The sequence below is a fragment of the Nothoprocta perdicaria genome, unplaced genomic scaffold, assembly GCF_003342845.1.
Source record: "Nothoprocta perdicaria isolate Ctin4 unplaced genomic scaffold, notPer1 scaffold_14, whole genome shotgun sequence".
NCBI lineage: Eukaryota > Metazoa > Chordata > Aves > Tinamiformes > Tinamidae > Nothoprocta > Nothoprocta perdicaria.
Window position 1 is genome coordinate 6,344,250 of NW_020454538.1, and position 21,360 is coordinate 6,365,609.

The 21,360-nt window shown below is 39.3% G+C and overlaps 1 protein-coding gene across 3 annotated transcripts in view; it reads right to left on the minus strand.

The window, feature by feature from the left end:
• KIAA0232 (KIAA0232 ortholog) overlaps positions 1 to 15,881 on the minus strand; it is a 43,236-nt gene extending 27,355 nt beyond the window's left edge. For all 3 annotated transcript variants that reach the window (XM_026034133.1, XM_026034132.1, XM_026034131.1), the window contains exons 1-2: positions 15,376 to 15,881; positions 5,070 to 5,207 (exon numbers count right to left, since the gene is read on the minus strand). In XM_026034133.1, the coding sequence (XP_025889918.1) occupies positions 5,070 to 5,207; positions 15,376 to 15,606 (369 nt within the window). In that variant the 5' untranslated portion in view covers positions 15,607 to 15,881. The remainder of the gene's footprint in view (positions 1 to 5,069; positions 5,208 to 15,375) is intronic.
• Positions 15,882 to 21,360: the final 5,479 nt, after the last annotated feature.

Here is a 21,360-nt window from a genome sequence, read left to right on the forward strand (position 1 = left end):
TCATTTTCCTCTATTATATCAAGTTGGTATGTTGGGTGGTAATACTTCAAGAAGTACTAAGGCTATTTGGAAATTGAACTCTTTTTTGTTGTTTTTTGGGTTTTTTTTTTCTTTGCTTGCTTTAATGAATTTGGACTTTTGAACAGTCACCTCAGCATTTCATTGTTCTGATTTGTTAAGACAGCTTTTAAAAGACTTGCTTCGTTCTTATACTGTCTTTTAGCTTTATATTAACAGTGTTATTCCAAGCACTGACTATTCCTCTTTACAGAACTTTTCAATTATGGCTTTCAGTTCCTTAACAGCAACAAGAAAAAAATAAAATTTAAAAAAAAATCAAAAGAATATTGGGCACTTTCTTCACAAAACTCTTGTTCGTGTCACTTCCAGTTACATGAGGTCAAAGCTTATTACCTAGTCAATATTGCCTTACAGCCAAGAAGCACAGAACAGCAGAAATGGATTAGCAAAGAAAAATCTTGGATGTCCATTCCTAAGAACATGCTCAGGCCTCCTCACGTCATGGAAGCAAAACTGGTCTGGCCTCATTGTGAGCTTATTGCTTTAAAGCAGTTTCACGGGCAAAACTAGAACAACTTAATGGTAAATTTGATGGTTCTACACTGAAACCACAAAAAAAAAAAAAAAAAAAAGATGTTAAATTCTAAGACATTTCTAACTGAACCACGTATTAGTCACATCTCAAACTTATACTCCAAAAGGTGGACACGGTTGAGATCATATCACCGTGTGAGTTCTTAACACTCCTCACCAGGGCCACACGTGTGAGCACAGCAGCAGGACAGACACCCTCCCTCATAGCTCGGGGCCAGCAGAGCCAACGTGACAAGGAACACCCTGCTCGCACCGCACTACGTTCCAAACCAACTCCTGCCAGGAGGCACAGCCTATTTGCATTTGTCAAATATAATACAGCAGTGCCCTTTCAAACCTCACTATATCCTACCCACCCCGACTAATTCTTACTTTAACAGCTTGCAGACTCTTCCTTGAGGCAATTAGCAAATTTTGAGAACCTGGTTATTTCAGAGCAACCAGGGGCCACATTGCCTTAACATCAGGATAAACACTGACCAGACACTAGCACAGGCAATGGAACCACTTAAGTAAAGTGGCCACCTATGGGGAGAATAGGAAAGAGTCTTAGAGATTGGGTTTCATCAGTGCAGAAAACAAGCTCCATCTGAAGCAGTCTCCTTCGCTCACTCTTGAGGAACGAGGAAGTGTCCTCAGGCAGTTAAGCAGACTCAAGATACCTGGGCTGCGTTAAGCGAAGCTCTAGCACCATCTTGGGGTGGGAGCCCATAGGCCAGGCTCCCAGGCCGAGCTTATCACAGAACCAGCACCAGGACAGGCCTGCACAGACCAGCCCAGCAGCGACCAAAGCAGCCCTTGGCCCAAGGCTGGGGCACACAGAAGCGAACAAACAAAATACCCCCTAGCAAAGTTCTGATTTTCTGGCATCTGGCAGACATCCTCACAAATATTATTAGTAGGAATAGGACATACAGAGATCCAGACCCAACTATAAGTCTTAAATGTATCAGCTTCTACAAGTACCCATAAGTCCTGCTTAGGCAGATTTCAGCTTGCAAAAAAATCATAGATCAATTGTTTAATTATTACTAATAAAACCTTCTAAGTCTTGACAATACTCCTTTCTGCCTAATTACTGGTAAGTTTCATTATTCTTATCCAATATAAATCAACAGACTTTCAAAATTAGGAGTCCTAAGAAAGAAAAGGCATCTCAGACTCCACACAACCTAACCGACCTTCTAAATTTCCAATGTACCAGAGCGATACACAAAAATAAAGGAGTAATTCAATAATGACAATTTTTACTATTTTAATTTAAAATTTGAGGCTATATTTTGATTAAATAGTTTATTTTCCTCAAAGGACATTTACAGGAACACTTTTCATTTCTAAACAGCTTTCACTTTAGTGAAATGTTGGGGAAAGAATAACTTTTGATAAGATCTGTGCTGTTGACAATTATGAGCTTAACTTGAATAATTTCTCAGTACATTTCTATGAACAACTATTTATATTCAAGTATTTAAAAAGATAAGCTTTAGAGCTGCACTGAGAATAGCAGTAATCAAATATTATATATAAATATTTGTCTTAAAGTTCTCACCATCTTTCTGTCTTGTTATTCTGCAAGTTGCAATTAAGTTGTTATATTAGAATTTTCTCTACTTCCAACTGCATCATGAGCATCTGCAGTCAAACATTCCTACGAATATGGACAAGTGGAGACACTGAAGGGCTGTCACACACGTAATCCTGTTCTCAGCACACACTTACGTGCATGGTCTGCATTCTTAGACACACATTCACCACACAGACAAGGTCTGATGGTGACAGATGCTACACTAGCAACATGCTTGGCCATAGCAAGATAGGTCGATGCAGAATGGTCAGAAGACTTCAGCCTCCCTGGACTTGTGCTATTCTCTACTTTAGAAAGAGTTTTAGGAATAACAAACTATCAGCTTTTTGAGGTCTAATGTCTGTTTCCTGCACCATTAAGAAGAGAATTAGATTACTGGCTGTCTTACACTAATATTTTACAGCACTAGACTTTTTAACAAAAGATACAAGATTAGTTTTATTACTAGTAAAATTGAAACCATCAAACAAAATATTCACAATTAATTTTATGAAAATGAAAATCCATGAGCAAGCCTTCAAAATATTTCAAACATTAAGGATCAGTTAAATAATGCTTATTCATTTTTGTGTGTATGCATATGTATTTGACAGAAATTCAACTTGTAAAAATAATAATAAAAAAGAGCATCTCTACAGGTAATTTTTTTCATATGATTCAAAAATCAGTTCAAGTATTTCAAGTGGCATTGCAAAGAAAGGCTATTTGTATTTTAACAGTTTACACAAACACACCTCACGCACACACACACACGCGCACACACACACACGCGCGCACACACACCACTAATCATCAAATTTGGCTCCTGTTAGCAGAATATTTTTATCTTCTTGTAGAGTGAAATTTCAAACATTGCATGGAGTAGTTTGGATGCCTCAGTAGAGGTTGCAGCAGCATTACATTTCTGAGTATGAGAACGTCAATTATTCCTAGTAGATTAGCACACACATCTAATACAGAAACCAGCCAACAGAGCAAAGCTGTTTCAAAAACAGAAAAAAAGGTACTTCCAGTTACTTTAAAATACCACTAATATTGAAGTAGTCCCCATCCACCCAGTTGAGGGTACAAAGTTGATTTCTCTCTTTTATACAGTATATACCATCTATAAATCAATGCTAAGAAACAGCTTAAAAACAGATAAAGAACAGATTTAAAGGTTTTTTATTTGAAAATAGGGGGAAAAAAAGTAATCTACTGTTTCCATTAAAAGAAATATGCAGTTTAGCTGTTTGAACACACAGTACAGGGGTTAAAACAGTCCCAAAATAATGTAGAAGGCTACTGAAAAGTGTGATGAGGATGCAGGTGCCAGAGCAGTAAGTTACTTATTCCAACTCTTATATCACACATATTTTCATTTTTTCAAAACTCAAAGGTTTCCTTTTCCTTCCTTACTTTAGATTATACAAAAAGCAGAGTCAGACTTGGGATTACTAATAAATTCATCTTCTTCCTTTTTCTTTTCAACTGTTTTTCTGACATAAATTTAGCCACAGGTAATGCTTCCTTGATTTTCAGTTAGGTGAAGATGCATCAAGAAGTTATTTCTAAAGCCAGAAATAGATTGCCCGTATTTCTGTAGTCTGGATGCTATTTTTATATTCATTTTATGAGCAATAAAAAATGTAATGCCTAGAAAGGGACCATTTATTGCAACTATTTCTTCATATCTGCATTAACTGAAAAGAGTAGTCAGAGTGCTGACACCAGTGACATATGTGAGCAATTTGCCAAAGAAATTATACTTTGCTTCACTTTGCTAGAATCATAAGCAATAGGAAAACAGGTGTTTAAGCAACTTTCCAATTAGTCAATTGTAACTGAACTAATGCTCTAACACCTTCATAAACAATAAGCCAACGTATGAGGGTTTAGGTACTGCTGAAAAGGAGAATGAGGGAAATCAAATCAATCCCACTTCTTGAATTTTTCTTGGCCACAAGCCTTCCCGACTCTAGCTGCCCCATATGTCTGCGCTGCACATGTGATGAGGAAACTTCACTCGTTTAACACTTCCTCCACCCCGACCAGGTTAAGTCCAGGAAACTGATTCAGTTTCCCAACCCAGTTCATCACCACACAACCGCAGCGGCGCTTGTGCAAGCACAAACCACGACCAGGAACACAGAGCGAGAACAGGCAGCCAGGCTGTGGAGGCAGGGAGTGTTTCTTCTTGCAGTAGGGACAGCTCAAAGTATTGGTACATCAATGGCCTTACCTTTCTTTCTGTAAGCTAAAAGATCTACCTTTCCCTCCTCCCTCTAAATAAACAGATAAATAAATGAATAGTTACATGCTACCTACTGCTTCTTATATCTTCCTTCTACCTGTTGCTTTTACCTTTCCTCTCTTTCTCTAATCATAGTGCATTAGCTCAGCTCCCACTTAATGAGGTAATCTAAAAAATTAATATTTGTTACAGTACACTGCATTTTATTTAGCAATTCGGGATTGCACATGTAGCATGTGCACAACCTCATGGCTTTCTGCCCCAATATTCCATTCTTGCTGCTCATGCACACTTGAACATAAAGCAAACCTAGAACTTTAATAAATATCCTTATGCAAAGCTTTGTGGTAATTTCAACAGAAGCTGGTATATTGCAACTGTCCTTGACTGCAGTAGGTGAAGGCTCATAGGAAGAAAGCATTGCACTAGGCAGTACAGAATCTTCTGTGCAAACCTGCCACCATGCACAGGTTTCATAATTTCCTGAAGAAGAAATAATGACCTCTCACAGGACTCTTGGGGAACTCACATTTTAAGAAGGTAAAGTTTACAATATTAAGCATCACAAGCTAAATGTATCTAACTCAAAAACAATGGCATTAATTCTCAGGAATCTATTGACTAGTCCAAACTTACTTCATCAGAAGCAGAGCGAAGACACTGGACAGCAGCCTGTTTTTTCATTTCCTCTAGTGTTAGATCAGAGCACTTTTTCTTACTCTTTCCCCATTTTTTGTAAGCTCCCTTTTCCCAGCCCAGGAAGATGTCATTCTCCTGAAAGCAAACGAAAAAAAAAAAAAAAAAAATTAACATTAAAGCACATTAATTTCTCAATAACATATCAGGAGAGGACTACAAATCAACATACTTTTAAAACAGAGTGACACTATCCAATCTATTAAAACTCTCTATTTGCAAAGCTGAAATTTAGTTTGATTAAAATCAATGAGTTCTAAAAAGAAAAAAAAAAAGTTGCACTTTTCAGAAAACTGCACATACTTTTAATATTTTCCTGTTGCAAGATATATCCCTCAAGATCAATTTATGGTCAACTAATGGTTGAACATATTACTGTAATGTACATAAAATAAGTTGAAGAATTTCATCGAATTTCAAAATAATAATGACAAATTCAAGAAGTTCGAAGAGTTAGGAACAAAAACAATAAAAAGCTAAACTGGTCAAAAAAAGAAAATATAGTGTTAAATTCCAAACTCTTCAACCCTCTTTCACAGTGAATGTAACTATGACTAGAAATAGTAGTGCTTACCTTTCAATGGACCTAAGTTTATTTTTTAAAACAAGTTAGACATTTCTGGGGAAGGAGAATTCTCATATGATTAAGAACATTTAATTGACAACAACAAAAATCAAAAGAGAATGTTATTACATTATATGTAGTCATCAGAATATACACAGGACCTTGCTTACATCACATTACAGGTTTACTCTTTTCAAAATTCACCATCTAACAGTGATTAATGCAGCATATACTCAGTGTTTTATATCCTATTGGAAAAGACAAATCACATTGGCAAAAAACAACACTGAAAGCTACACATGAATACATAAAATAAACTCACAAATATTTTATATGCATATAAAATATTTAAACATATATGTATTATACATGTGTGTATATAAGTAAACACAAATGTATGTTTATATATGTTTTTTTCCAACCCCTCTGCAAAGTTGTCTCCCCTACTCATTTTTCTCCAGTCTGCCAAATACTCATGTCTTTCCTGAAATATATTGAGACTTGCTTATTCTGTTATTCACATATAATACATATGACTTCTTGTGTTCATTTATCAAACGAGTACTTTAACTACCAGATAAAGTCAAGTTATCAACCACACTCTTTTCTTATGTGCAAAACTTCAACAGGTCATTTAAAACAAGAAATCTAAAACATCTGCTGTTCTGCTACTAAATGCACTAATGAAAAAATACTTACAAAACATTAGAAAAAAAAGTCAGGAAAAGTTATCAGAAAATATACTTAATAAACTATATACACACATACTTTTTAAGATTTTTTCTTCCATAGTTTTAGTTTATGTATTTCTTCATACACAATGAACTGACAGTTATCTATTGAGTCAAGATTTCAATCAAAACTATTTGGAATTGCTCATGGAACATTTTAGGGCAAAACTTTCAATTCTTAATTTAGTCACAGAATCACAGACTGGTTGAGGTTGGACGGGACCTCTAGAGATCATCTAGTCCAACCCCCTGCTCCAGCAGGGACACCCAGAGCACGGGGCACAGGGTGGCATCCAGGTGGGTTTGGAAGACCTCCAGAGAGGGAGACTCCACAGGCTCCCTGGGCAGCCTGTGCCAGGGCTCTGTCACCCTCACAGTGAAGAAGTTCCTCCTCACATGGAGATGGAACTGCCTGTGTTTCAACTTGTACCCATTGCCTCTTGTCCTGTCACTAGCCACCACCAAGAAGAGTTTGGCCCCATCCTCCCTTCATTCTCCCCTCAGGGACTTCTACATATTGATCAGATCTCCTCTCAGTCTTACTTTCTCCAGGCTAAACAGGCTCAGCTCAGTTAGCCTTTCCTTTTTTTTTTTGAATCAGAGAACTTTCTGAAGAGCTCCCATTTTTTGAGCATTTCTATTTCAGCTCAAGCCACATGCAATTCAAGTATACTCCTGACCTGTTGTTCTTCATTCCCTAAAGGATATTGCTGGCCAGCCAAAACACGCTACTTCAGCGAGCCATCACTAGTAACAAGCTCATACAAAAAGCAAGCGGCATTCAGTGTCGAAGCTTCTCAACATGAAATAAATACACATACACACACACAGTCTCTCCTTTTAAAATTCCAAGTCAAAAAACACACTTAAAATAAGTTACTCTGACAGCCAGACAAGGTCATCAAGCTTCTAATATTTAAAGGAATTCCCAAGGCTTTTAAGGGTATGACAGCAGAGTCAGGACAGACTGAACAGCAGGCATTTTATTCTTCTTATAGTTCTTAATTAGTTAAGAGATTAAAAGACATTGCTCAGGAAGAGGGGAGAAATCTGGCATTTTTATTTAAGAGAAATAGACATTTGCCAAAGAATCTGTAAGAGCTGATAGATATTTTTGGCGTGGGTAGTTTGAAGCTATTTTTCTACTGAATGGGTGGCCAGCTCCTGCCCAAAGGAACCTAACAGTGATGAAGTTGTCGCTGGTTCTGGACTTGTCCATTACTCTAGACTCTCCTTTACCAAGTTGTGGGACAAACTTTCCCTAAAGACTTTCAAGTGGCATTAAAATAGAACAACAAATCATTCGGTATGACATAGAGAAAGAAATAAACGAATGCACATACGGACAGACTGTATGTGTAAGTCTGACTTCGTTAAGAACAAGAATAAAAAGAAGATATAGAAATTATTTTGGGTCACCTCTATATCTAGGTCAATAATAGTTCAAGATGTCCCAAATCCTGAAATATTTCACTGAAATATCTGCAGAATTTGCAAATATTTTCCCTGCCCCTGAGATGGAAAACTCTGTGCTCAAATTGGAAGTTTTCTCCCAAGACACTTGCATACTCCCTCCACAAAACACACCCCAAATAATTCCTGAGTATCAACCTGCAAAGCTCCAATCTCAGTCCATTTTAAGGCAACAACAGCTATCTGAGCTTGCAGTAAATGTATGGAAACAGAGACCTCCGGCTATGGAATCTAACATAATGACAAGCTAGGTAATCCAGTAGTCCTGGTCTCTTCCAGCAACAAGAGTTGTTAAAGCACCAATATTTAACTATATTCAAGGTCTCAGTGTACAGCTAGGAACCACTGTGCATTGCAGGAAAATTCTTCCACAAAAACTTATTCAAAGAACAGTAAAAATAAGCCCTGAAAGGATTAGACAGGCAGATGATGGAAAAAAATAGCCATAAATGTTTTCCAGACGACATCCACCTCTACAAGGGTCTCGGAGATGAAGAAGACTGCAATAGAGCCCAAATGTATTGCTCCTTCAAGGCTATCCAGGAAGCAGACTACAGAGACAACTGAAGAGACCTTCCATGAAAAAAAATAAAAATAAAAAGTTTCTGCTGGACTGTGATTGAGGAGGAGCTTTGCTCAGAGCCACACAGATGAGCCCCTCTCCGCAACAGCTTCTGTGGGAGGTTTGCGACGCGTCGCACTGCATCTAGGCAGAGTGAGACAGCGAGGTCTCCCGGGCCAGGCTTGGCTCAGATATTCCTGGCAGGTTGACTCAGTCTGAGACAGAGATAATAAGATACTACAGACACAGGACAATTCCCAGGACAGGCCTCAAAACTGTGGCACAAGCTCCATTTAGACTCTAAAGGACATGCAAGAAAGGGTCCAGCAGAAAAAATAGCAAGCACAGTCTCCGAGAGACAGCACACAAGTTTTCACCACATAAGAACCCATGGTGGTCACAGATTGGAGAAGACTGAACTAATATTCTTAAGTGATAAATTTCAGCACCCAATTCTTAACACAGAAAAATTGTCTTTTTGGGAAATGTCAGGAAACTTGGTATATGAAAGTACCTGGACACTACAGTCATCTCCTCATTGGGGAGATCTCACTGTTACCAGAGCGAGTGGAGTATTAGTATCCTACCCAGTTGTTCTGTAATAAAAAAGCCAATATTCCTCATTCTTAGATGTCACTGGATCCTGCTAGGACTTTAAGGCCCTCCAGAAACTCTTGCCTACAATCCCACTCACTTACAAGGGCAGCCTATGTGTAGTTCTCTAATTAGGAGTTACTCTAGGCTGAAATCAGGCAAAAGAAATTGGATCCCACCCACTCCCCAGAGCGAGAGAACATGCAAATGCTGCATCTGTTGAAATCCTGTGCTTGTTGAGCAAGTGCCTGTACAGCTCTCCTGTTAAACATAATACAGAGAGGAAGATGATGTAGCAATAAGAGATCGTGTTATTTGCATGTCTTACCTACAAGGTAGGAGAGACAGCTGAGAATTCCTAAGAATCTGTCACTGCACAGAGCAGAGGTCTGCTGAGGACACGCAGTGCTGGGAAAGGTTATTTTACGGAGCATCTCCTAGTGGCTGCCTTGGATTTGGGAACAAAGTGACGGGCTGCGTGTGTCACCACGCAGCGGAGTGCACACTGAGCAGGACATCCAGCCTGGCCCCCGAGGCAGAGCCACTGCACGGGCACGGAGGTGCTGCTCACAAACCCTGACTCCTTGGAGGGCTGACCAGCCTGGCACCTGCACTAGCACCTCTCTTGGGGATGGCAGAAACCCTTGTGAGGGTATCAGCACTGAGAGCTGCCAGCAGCCACTGCCTACAGCAATGTGATGCTATTATTCTTTTTGCATGTTTCCAAGAGATTCTCTGTGTTCAGTTGTTCAGTTCAGAAATGTTCAGTTATGGGGTAAGCCAAGTTACTGGCTAATACAGTATCTATTCCCAAGGTGCCTTTGGAGACTGATGTAACAGGATTACCTCGGCACCCACTTCAGCAGGACAGTGCCTAAGACAGGTACCATGGAGCTTAGCTCTGATGTTCTGAAACGGGCCACATCACACAGAAGGCAATAGAAACATTTGCAAAAGCCTCATTTCCCCCTGATCTCATCCGCCAGTGAGAGACGGGGCCAGGAGGCACCTTCAGAGAAAAATGGCTTCGATAACCCCCTTTCTCCGGGCTTTCCGGTACTCTCTGCAGTGCTGTCCTTCTTGGCCACACGACAAAACAAAGAGGACAACTCCAACCCTCGTGGACAAACCCCGTATGTTGGGTCACCAAGACAGAAATACAGACCGACAGCAATCATCCCACGATTAACAAAACAAACAACTAAATGGAATCAAAAGCTAAGTCCCTTAAAGGCACTGCACCAGTAAAACACTTAGCTCCCTTGATCACTACTGTTACTGGAAGCTCTAGGATTGAGAGCAATCTTCAGGAACCCAACTGAAACAGTTTCAGGTCCTGCAAAACAACTATTAGTACAGCAGTTCTTCGCAAATTGATCTACAGGGGCTTTCCTAACACAAAGTCCCTTGGGCAAGGAGAATTATAAGACTATTCTAAGACTGAAAACAAGAGGTCCTACCCTGCTGTACATACAGCAGTTCAAAGAGAATATCTGGGAGTTCTCTATCATGTGTATTTAGAGTATAAATGTTTCATTTTTCTTCCACTGCCTAACTATGTGTTAAACAGCTATCCACATCCCTCAAATCTCTCCGAAGTTATATGTAAAAGACTTATTTCCTAAGATTAAATATGATTATATTGTCATATTTATGATGTATCACTCTCAACTAGTCACCTTTCAAAAGCGGAAAGAAAACGTACAACTAAGAAGTTCTTATGGGAAAAGTTAACTTACCTGAACTTTTTTTAAAAAGTTAAACTATCCTCCACTAATTAGCAAGCTTTATGACCATACTAACATTGAGAATAAGGACTGTTTGCTAAGTATGGTAAATCTGCTGTCTTTCTTCAGTTTACAAGTCTATGTACAAGAAAGCCTTTTTGGTCTCATCCCTACAAATATACAGACACTTGAGTACTCTAAGGATTTCAACTAATTATACGAAAGCACCCAGGAGGAATTCCTCGTCTCACTGCTTTGATTTCTCACCTATGTATCTACCTCTTTATATACTAACCATGTGAAATCCAAATTCCAAGTTGTGGAAATGTTCGGATAGTGGTTAAAAAGCTATGTCCAGAGACGTTTAATAAACAGCATCACAAACACAGAGTAAACAAAGTATTTTGCACTCAAGATATCAATATATTACTGCAAGCGTGACATCTGTAACCCTTGCATGCAACAGCCAGGCATTGTTACCATACGATACCCAAACTACGTTCTGCATATTTTAGTTCATTAACAAAATGGTTTCTGAATGAGCTACAGTTATTTCTCAGGGATGATGAAAGAGCAGTCGTGCCCATACGGGACCCTGCATTGTCACCTTTTGCTCAAGTGGCCCAACAGCCCAATTAGCGCCCAGTGTAGGCTTAGCTTCGTACAAGGCATGAAGCCCTCAGTTCTCCTACCTTCATGTTATGGGAGAAATTCACTTCAAAGCTGAGAAACAAAATAGATTAATAGTTTTCTATTATGATTTATTTCAAAACAGTCCAACATAGTTATTTTTCAAGAATTCATCTATAAACTTCAAAATTAAAAGGTAATTTCCTGTCAGTCACGAAAGTTATAGTTTGTAGTCCAACAGCTATGCAATTCTGTGAATTAAGAAAGCATCTCTTAACGCACGGTTTTAGAGGGGGTGTTTTTGATGGTGAGAAAAAAACTGTCAATCTCCTAAATGAGTTGAAAACAGCAGATTAAAATCAATTTAAGAAACATAACATGAAAAGCATATTCAAAATATGCATCTACACCTTCATGCTGCATGACCAAATGAAGTCTTTCCCCACTTGCATATAGGACAGCATCCTGCAGGCAAAAAAACATGAACCTGGAATACCTGGAAATTGCTTTGCTTACAGTAATACATAAAAGATGCATCACAGAAAACAGTTTTTAATATCAATATCATATTAATCCATGGGGTTTTTTCACACATAGAACATATTATTCTAACGCAATGCTAACTATAAGAATACAGTATTTACAGTACCACAAATCAATTTGAGAAGACATGCATCCACCTATAAATATACTTTTAATTAGCACTTAAATAGCATAATTAAGTCAAAACTCTTAAAAATACCTATGTAGTTTAGCATCAGGGAGCACTAAGAATTAGATATTCTAACTGAAAGTCAAGCTGAAGCCAAAAGGCTTCAAGTTCAGTGCTCTTCCAATAGCATCTCGGTTAACCTTCTATTAACTTTTGGAGGACGTTGAAGGTTGCTAGTAATTTTACATGTTATTTTTCCTTATCCTTTCTCTTCACAATTTATACTTTATTCCAAAAGAAAGAAAAAATTTCATGAAAATATAAATGCTAAAAACAGTTATATTTAGGAGAATCATTCTGCATTTCATTCACCATCACATAACCTATACCTTAAAGACCATGATTAATTTTTACGAGGTTTTCTCTAACTGATCAAAATATGAAGGAAAAGGGAAGAAAAAGATAAAAAGATAATTTAATCTGGCAAGTAAAAAAATTAAAAAGAAAAAGAAACCACTGAAGTCTCTACCTCTCTTCAGATATAGGAGAATGTCTGTGATGATTCAATATTCATGTTTTTAAGTTAATAGAAGCTTTCCTTATCTTTTAGGGTGTCTGTACTTAGAAAGTGTTCCTGTAATTCTTGATACAGTTTGGAACATGAACATGCCCTTCAACATCAAAGGGACTGCCTGGCCTTCGAAACACGGTTGGGCAACACATCCTTGCTTAGCTCCAAATACTCCCAATGCTCTTATAGCCACCTGACAGTATTTCAGTTCACGCCAATGAGTCAGAATAAAAATGGAAAACCTTTGTGTAACAGAGAGTTGTGGCGTATTTCCTGCTTTACCTTCACCCAACTTTGCTTTTCGTACGATGTCTCTCACTAAATCCCTGTACTTGGGAGGACAACATAGAAACTCTCCGGAAACTCACGACTTAAATGGAGCTCTTATTCTGCAGTATTAAACCTGCATAAATATAGTCATACCCAACAGAAGCTGTTCTATATGGACTTGTCATGGATTTAACAAAAATCATTAGAAACAAAAAAGCACCCACCAAATCCTTAAATACATCTGATTATCTTCCACATCCCAAAGAAACTCACCACGTAGACCAGTACAGCAGCAGAAGAGATGAGTAAGAGGAGAAATAGAAGAAAAGCAACGTGACAAAATCATGCTTGTCTGCAGCAGAATCATGAGCAGAATCCACATCATTTTTATCAACAGAACAAAATAGAAAACCCTGCTTATTGGCAGGACTAAAACCTGAAGACTAGTCAATTAGGAATCCCTTGTCTCTTGAAACAACTATTTTAGAAGTAAACAGAAATGAATAATAACACAAGAACTCTGTAGTCTGAGAGATTTTTGCATTTGTTCTGGTTTCAATCTTGCTTAAAGCTGCCAGAACCTCAGTTCTAGAAATCCAAGATCCATTTCCCCGCTACAGCTGATGGTGAGGAAAGCAAGGAATGAGGTTCCCTGAAGCAATTCACACAGTGCTAATGATGCCATCACCATCCTGACTTGGAAAGATCTGATGAGCATCATAACTTCAGCTTAACACTTTGCTAAGATGGTTTATAAAACCATCCTTAAGGTGAAGATTCCAAGTAGTTCACCTGCAGCAACTTCCAGTAAAACACAGAAAGGGATTGCCTATATCTGTAGTTCCTTTTGGGTTACTGTTGGAAATTTTATTGCATTTTTCAAGTAACAAAGGAGAGAAATAATTTCTGTGGTGCCAAGATTCAATTATTCAATGGAAATTGAAGGGCCTAAGCTGCTCTCATATTATTCAGAACAATTATTTCATTGTATTTTATTATTATCAACATATTTATTTTTTTCAGTTATTCTAGAGAAAAAAAAACATTAAACTAGATTTTTACAAGCACTGGAAGAGTAGGAAGACAGAAACTTCATGCAAATCTCAATGTCATTCAGACAACAGCCTCTCTCTTTGTATAACACTCAGCAACACAGGTTTTTGCTGCCCTGTCCCATGAGGATCACTAGGTTCAGATGATCAAATTGGAAAAAAGAACATCTTCCTTGAAACTCACCCACAAAGCACCCAGTTACAGTATCAAAATATGAAATTAAGTGAGTTTTTATATGTAGTTACAGTTATTCTGCTTCCTGCAAAGCCTGATAAGGAAATTCCTTTTGGCAGCTGGGTCACTTTACATGACCACCGTAGTGACTTTAGTTACGACTGTGCTCTAAAAGGGCTTGAGAAGAAACAAGGCTCCAGTCTTGCCCAAGGCCATGGGGCTATCTCTGAAACTCATCAGACTCCAGGTGTCCTCACTCGGTTTCTCTTCTCTGCCCTTCCCCATAGGAAGCACGTTTTGGAACTTTATTCTAACGCCCTTCTAAAATACAACTCTTTAGATCTAAAGAAGACCCCAATAAATTTAATGTTAAGCTGTATTTTAAAGAGTGTTTAAAGTTTTCCTGGCTTTTTTTAATTAATAAAGTTGGTCATGAGGTTGTCCTGGCCACTTCAACTTCTGTCAACTAAACTTTTGTATAAGAGTTACTTTTGCATATTGGAAGCATGAAGGCTTTTATATACATTAAGGGTACCTAAGAGTTCACAAACTGCAGCATCTGGCACGCAGTTTTCTTTGGTTGTGTTTTTATCTGTACCACAATGATGTGCCCTGCTCTTGATGGATTTTTAAAAATAAAAACTACCAAAAAAAGGAAGAAAAAGAAAAAAATTCCTTATCTAGTTAGGTCACAATACACAAAATATCATTATAACAATAGCAAACAAAAATACCTTGATAACTAAGCTATCATATACAACTACCTTATAAGATACAGTCTACACAGAACACTAAAAAAAAATTATTCTGTATAAAGACAGCACAAGATGAAACCTATCAGGCAAAGTGATGAGCTACTGTAAACCAGCCCACTTTGACACACAGTTTAAAAGGGTTAGTTTACACTAGCGTTTCAAAACTAAATTCGTTTTAAAGCCATGAGTACTATATGACATTCTGATACATTGCACCCCAGTGGCGACAAATCTGATCTCAAAACGAAGCAATGCTAAAACTTTATTTAATAGAATCGTTTGTACAGCAGACTGACTCCATCAGCCTTAGGTTACCGATGAATTGGCTCTCATAGTTGCTCGTATTCCCCTTCCACCCCGACAATGAAAGACAACCCCCCCACACACACCCCCACACACACTACTTGGATGTCCCCATGGAGAATACACAAAGATAAGTGATACACAAGAACTCATTTTCACTGGACAACATCTAAAACATGTAAATACCTGTTCCTGCAGGTCGTAGTCATAGCTATCATGCAGCAGAAGACTGAGGACATACCGAGTATAAATCATGGCATCAATGCCACACTTCTCTAGCTCTTGTCCCAGCCAGGTCTGCACTGGGCCCAAAGCATGTAGCAGAGACATTTCAGAAACAGATACAGGGCCTGGATAAGAGCTTGAGGAGCTTTCAGATGGCAAACCATCCACAACAACTGTACAGATAGGGCGCATGAATCTAGGTGGCTGGCATCCTTATAACGTGAAGCATTTTCTGCAGTTGATATTCCGTCGGGATCTGGAGGTGATTTTCACTCCAGTAAATAGGAGGGAGGCTTGACTTCTAGGACAATCATTTATGTTTCCTGGCAGTTAGCCGTCTAGAGACGAACATCACTCTTCAGGCATGACCAGTGAATAAACTAAATCCTAATAGCAAACACATATGTAGATGTGTTTTTCTACCTTAATTTCACATTGAGGCCAGATGCAAGTCCCCAGCAGGACCTATAAAGAGGAAAAAAGGGTAAGTTGTCATAATATATATCCATAAAAGAATAGTATTAAACAGGAGAGAAAAATAATTAAATAAGCAAGGTAGAATGCAGCCCTCTAAACACTGCTTAGTCCACACATCCAGTACGTCTATTCCATGTCATTGGAAAAAGCAACGGGAAGTATTCCAAGTTTAAAGGTGACTTTTCAAGAAGGCACTTTTTAAATACAGAGAGACTCTTTGATCATATACTTCACAACAAATCAACTCATTGAAACATATTTACTTGATCTAGTTCGATAGGAAAGATGATGTTTTCATTATTTGCCCTTTGGTTGAAAAAGACAGTTTAAATTAAAACACACTATAGAAGCTTGCATAAAGACCACGTTTTGCATTATTGTAAGACAATACAGTCCTACTGTTTTGCAGTGATTTCTATTTATGGTATAAGAAAATAAGCCCTGTTTATAAAACACTGAATTGATGAAATTCATCTGAATAGGAGTTTTTATCACATTCATAGAAGTGTTTCCCAGATCTGACCGTTAAATAGCTGCCATTTTCAGTCTGGGGATTTATTTTTTTTTGGGGGGGGAGGCAAATTCACTATTCCCTTGCCCCTTTGAGATAACTTAGGAAACATGCAGATACCTTGGGGTCAGAATTAACATTTAATGCTCTCTAAGGAAAGCGCCCTCCAGTCTCAGCTGAACGAGCTGACGCTCGCCACCATACCCTGAATTACACACACCAGCCTGTGCTTTGCCCACGCACAACCCCAGCTCAGTCTTGGGGTAAGTGGCAGCAGGAGCAAGCACCACACAGGCAGGCACTTCCACCCTCTAACCCCACCAGTCAGGTCCACAAAGGGCCAAACCTGGTATTTATATGGACTTTTTCCCTTCTCCCCAGCCCCAAACCTTGCAGCAAAAAAACCCAAAGACTGAATCCTAGGAATGGATTCCGGACAGGGAATTCCTAGGACAGGAAACACTGTCATGGAAAGGAAACAAAGCCTAAAGAACCAAAGCAAAACACTGCTTTTTTCCAGCCTCACTGCAAGATAACTGGAATCAACCTGCTCAAAATAGACATCTCCTAATATGAGTATCTAGGCATCTGCAGCAGGCAGCCTTTCATGTGGGCAGCACATGTTTTGTGGCCTAACTAAATTAATAGGTGCCCTTGGAGTTGCTACCAATGTCCTCACAACACAAGAGGATAGTTTTCTTCGGAGCTTGCTTTGCTTCACTGATGCTACTGCAGACACATTCCAGATCTTTGCTGAGTAAACTGCAACATCTTCAGAAGAAAATACGTGTAATTAGATACCAGGCAGCTGTCAATACCCTATCAGCCTTACAGCTCAAGTGGCAAAGTTCATTTTGATAGAAAAACTAGTGCAATAGTATTAAATCTTTGTCAGGAACATGTTTGCATTGGCCAGATCTCAAAATCAAGTCCAAATAGTAGCATGCAGAAACATCCCACAAAGGGCCAGGAGGTTACTGGTACATCAGATATTTACTGAATAGAAAGTATGCCAAGAGGCTAGTGTTGTGACCAGAGTGCTCAGGATTAGGAACTTTAACAGCCCAAGTCCTCCTAATTGGAGCTGTTGAGGAACAAAACTCCACTCCAATACCTGTTCCTTCCTTCTACCCCAGTTATTCCACATCAGAGCACGTCATGAGTCCCCTCCCTAAGTCACTGCCACAGTTGAACTTGTTCCCCACATTTTAAAGAGCTGGGAAAGCTTGAACTGTTGTGCAGGCTTTTTGAGCCACGGAGCAGAACTAACTGGACATTCAGGAACTCATCAGGCTTGATGGAGTTGATAAAGTTCACATGAAAAGGGGAATTATGAAAGGAGCACCAAAAAGAGTCACAAAATTCTAAAAAAAATGGGAGAACGTAAAAACCCTGTAAATTCACTCATTCATAAATCCGCTATCTTCTCTTTTTCCAGCTGCAGAAAACAGGGAGGCACAAAAGCCCACATGCCAGGTAGCCTTTGGCTTGCTCAGCTCCAGCTGCTACCAAAAGCAGCACAGGGGGCTGCACGGGGCCGGGCATTAAGTCAATCATGTATCTAATGGGATACTTTCAGCATCTGATATACCAAAGTGAACGTTTTCTGTAAAATGAGTTGCTTCAATTAAAAATTATTTAGAAAGGAACCAGCAATGACCAGCAATTGCAATCAAACATTATCTCCCATGCTACGTTTAGAGACTTCACATCCAGTGAGTATTGAACCTGTACTTCAGCTTTCCCCAAGCAATGCATCAACACGCTCTTTACTTCTCTGTCTTGAGAATTATTTTCAGGAAACATTTTAGAACTTCACACTGCTGAGACGAGGGCAGGTAAAACCTGACTGACCTTGGCTAACCAGTGAAAAGGTGTCGCATTTGAGATAGGTGTGGGGGAGACAGGAGACAGAACGAACAAGAAAAACAGATCACAGGAATTAAGCAACAACAAAAACATCTCCATAATGCTGCTACACTGAATCTTTCTTAAAGATATTTCAACCACCTATTTTAAAATTATTCTAATTTTCAAAATACACACAATATTTTTTTTCAGAATTCCATTCAGATTTCCAGGTTTTATATTTTTGAGAATATTCATTTTGCAACTGCCTTGCTTTACCGAAAATGTAAGGTTAAATGTACCTTTCTGGTATGTTTGGGAGAAGAATTAACAAGATTCCTAAAAAAATTAGAAAATGTTCCTGCCAACACTAGCCAAAGTTTTCCATATCAAATTAAAACAAGTCGCTCAAAGAGCAAATCTCTGCTAACAGCTCTGAAGCTTAACTTTAAAAATGCCACTTCTGCCTCGTAAATCTTCATCTTGTTTTAAACTGTAATTTGCCTTTTTCACAAAGGCTCGTTAAAAATAACTTTCTCCACACACCCCCAGATCACAACGGTCATAGCTAATCTGAGCAGGGAGACTGCAGCATAGCTTCAGCAATTAGCACAAGGCTGGTTATTTTAATTACCAAATGGAAAGAATTCGCAGTATCCAGCTCCGAAACACGACGGAGGGATGTGCCTTATGACGAGCATTTCCAAGTGAAAGTCATCACCTATCTATTAATGCAGTTCTCACAAATAAATCTCACACATCGCAAAGCCAAAATACATAATGCAACTCTCAAAAGAATTTCCTCTTATTGCTCTTCCATTTCTTCCCTTTAGCAAACCTTCAGGCTTTGAATACTAATCAACGAGTTTAACAATTAAAGAGCTTAACAACTACAGGCACCACAGCCAATTTATAAAGTGTCTTGCAAGGGAATAAGAATGTAATATTGTGTCAACAAACACTCTGGTTTCACAATTTCGAGTATCTTAGATTGGAAACTTTTCCTTAAAGTTCTAGCCTATGGGATAAACACCAAGTTTTCTTTTGCCCTAGAAGAGACAGCAAAAGACAAGGGCTATGTTAAAGCCACCAAGCTGGGTGGAGTGGCCGACACTCCGGAGGGCTGTGCTGCCATCCAGAGGGACCTGGACAGGCTGGAGAGTTGGGCAGAGAGGAACCTCCTGAGGTTCAATAAGGACAAGTGCAGGGTCCTGCACCTGGGGAGGAATAACCCCAGGCATCAGTACAGATTAGGGCTCGACCTGCTAGAAAGCACCTCCACGGAGAGGGACTTGGGAGTCCTGGTTGACACCAAGTTAACCATGAGTCAGCAGTGTGCCCTCGTGGCCAAGAAGGCCAATGGGATCCTGGCCTGCATCAGGAGGAGTGTTGCCAGCAGGTCAAGAGAGGTGATTCTGCCCCTCTACTCAGCTCTGGTGAAGCCGCACCTGGAGTACTGTGTGCAGTTCTGGGCTTCCCAGTGTAAGACGGATGTGGAGCTTCTCGAGAGGGTCCAGAGAAGGGCAACCAGGATGATTAAGGGAATGGAACATCTCTCGTATGAAGAGAGGCTGAGTGAGCTGGGCCTTTTTTCTCTGGAGAAGAGACGGCTCAGAGGGGATATGATTAATATGTATAAGTTCAGGAAGGGAGAATGCAGGGAGGAAGGGGACAGGCTGTTCTCACTGGTGGCCAGCGATAGGACGAGGGGTAATGGCCACAAGCTGAAGCACAAGAAGTTCCGTCTCCAGGTGAGGAGGAACTTCTTTACTGTTAGGGTGACAGAGCAGTGGAACAGGCTGCCCAGGGAGGTTGTGGAGTCTCCTACTCTGGAGGTCTTCAAAACCTGCCTGGATGCCACCCTGTGCCACATGCTCTAGGTGTGCCTGCTTGAGCAGGAAGGTTGGACTAGATGATCTCCAGAGGTCCCTTCCAACCTTAAATATTCCGTGATTCTGTAAAGCATGCTATAGCTCACTTATGGAAAAGGAAGGACCTGAGAGCTCCTACAGCAAGTAAGATGAAGGAGGTTGCATGATATGGAAAGTGAACCTGGAGCGCGTCATGTAAAGTCCCTGAAACAGTCCTTGTATAGTAAATAATCTCTATGCACCTAATCCTCTCTGTATGCAAAACATGTATGGGTATTGTCAGGAGAAATTCTTTTTCTTACGTATATACATAAGCAAATATATGTGTGGATAAATTCAATTTTATATACATAAATGTAAACATATATATATGTATGTGTGTGGAGTGTGTGTGTGTACAAGTGACCTTGCACTCTAAGAACTACAGCCACACAAACATCTCTTTAATGCAACAGTTGTGTCCACAGCATCAGCATTACAGTATAAAGCTACAGGAGGTTATCAAAAAATGCCAGGAAAGAGGTGCAATTTGGCCACTCCACACTGAGCTCGACAAAGGCCCACCACAGAAGCACCAGCTCGCCCAACTGCCCTGATCAGACAGTCAACAGGAAGAATAAATTGCCTAAAAACTCAAGCCGGACAGGACATTTCTATGTCCTCACCAGCAACAAAAACCAACTTCATGCTATGAGCATATTTTTAAGTAACACTCTCAATGAAAAAAAAATGCAGGGGATATACATATATTAAAGAAAGTTGAAAGCTATTTTTTTTGCATAAATTATACAATCTGCCAAGCCTCTATATGCTCTATTATATATTTAGTTTATTTATATCTGTAGAGAAGCCAGTCTTTTAGGTAAAGCTACAAGGCTCCCTGTCCCCTTCCTTTGCATCACAGAACAGATTAACCACATCTGTGTTTCTGGGTTTCTCGTTCAACCTGCTTTGTGTATCAACACCTAGACCAAGCAACCTCTCACAACAGCATTAAAGTTTAACTATAGTTTTGATACAAATATTTATTGTTCTATGAAATACATGACCATATTGCACAGCCTACTATTAATTAACAGTTCACGTCTTCAAAATTTCTTCCTCAAAGGTCTCTGATAATGCTCTCTCAATGCAAGAAAACTAAACAAAATGAGATTTTTAAAGACAGTCCTTTCCCCAGAAAGGTTGCGTTAAAACCAGACAACTCCTCCTCACAATTGCATGCCACAAACAAAAATA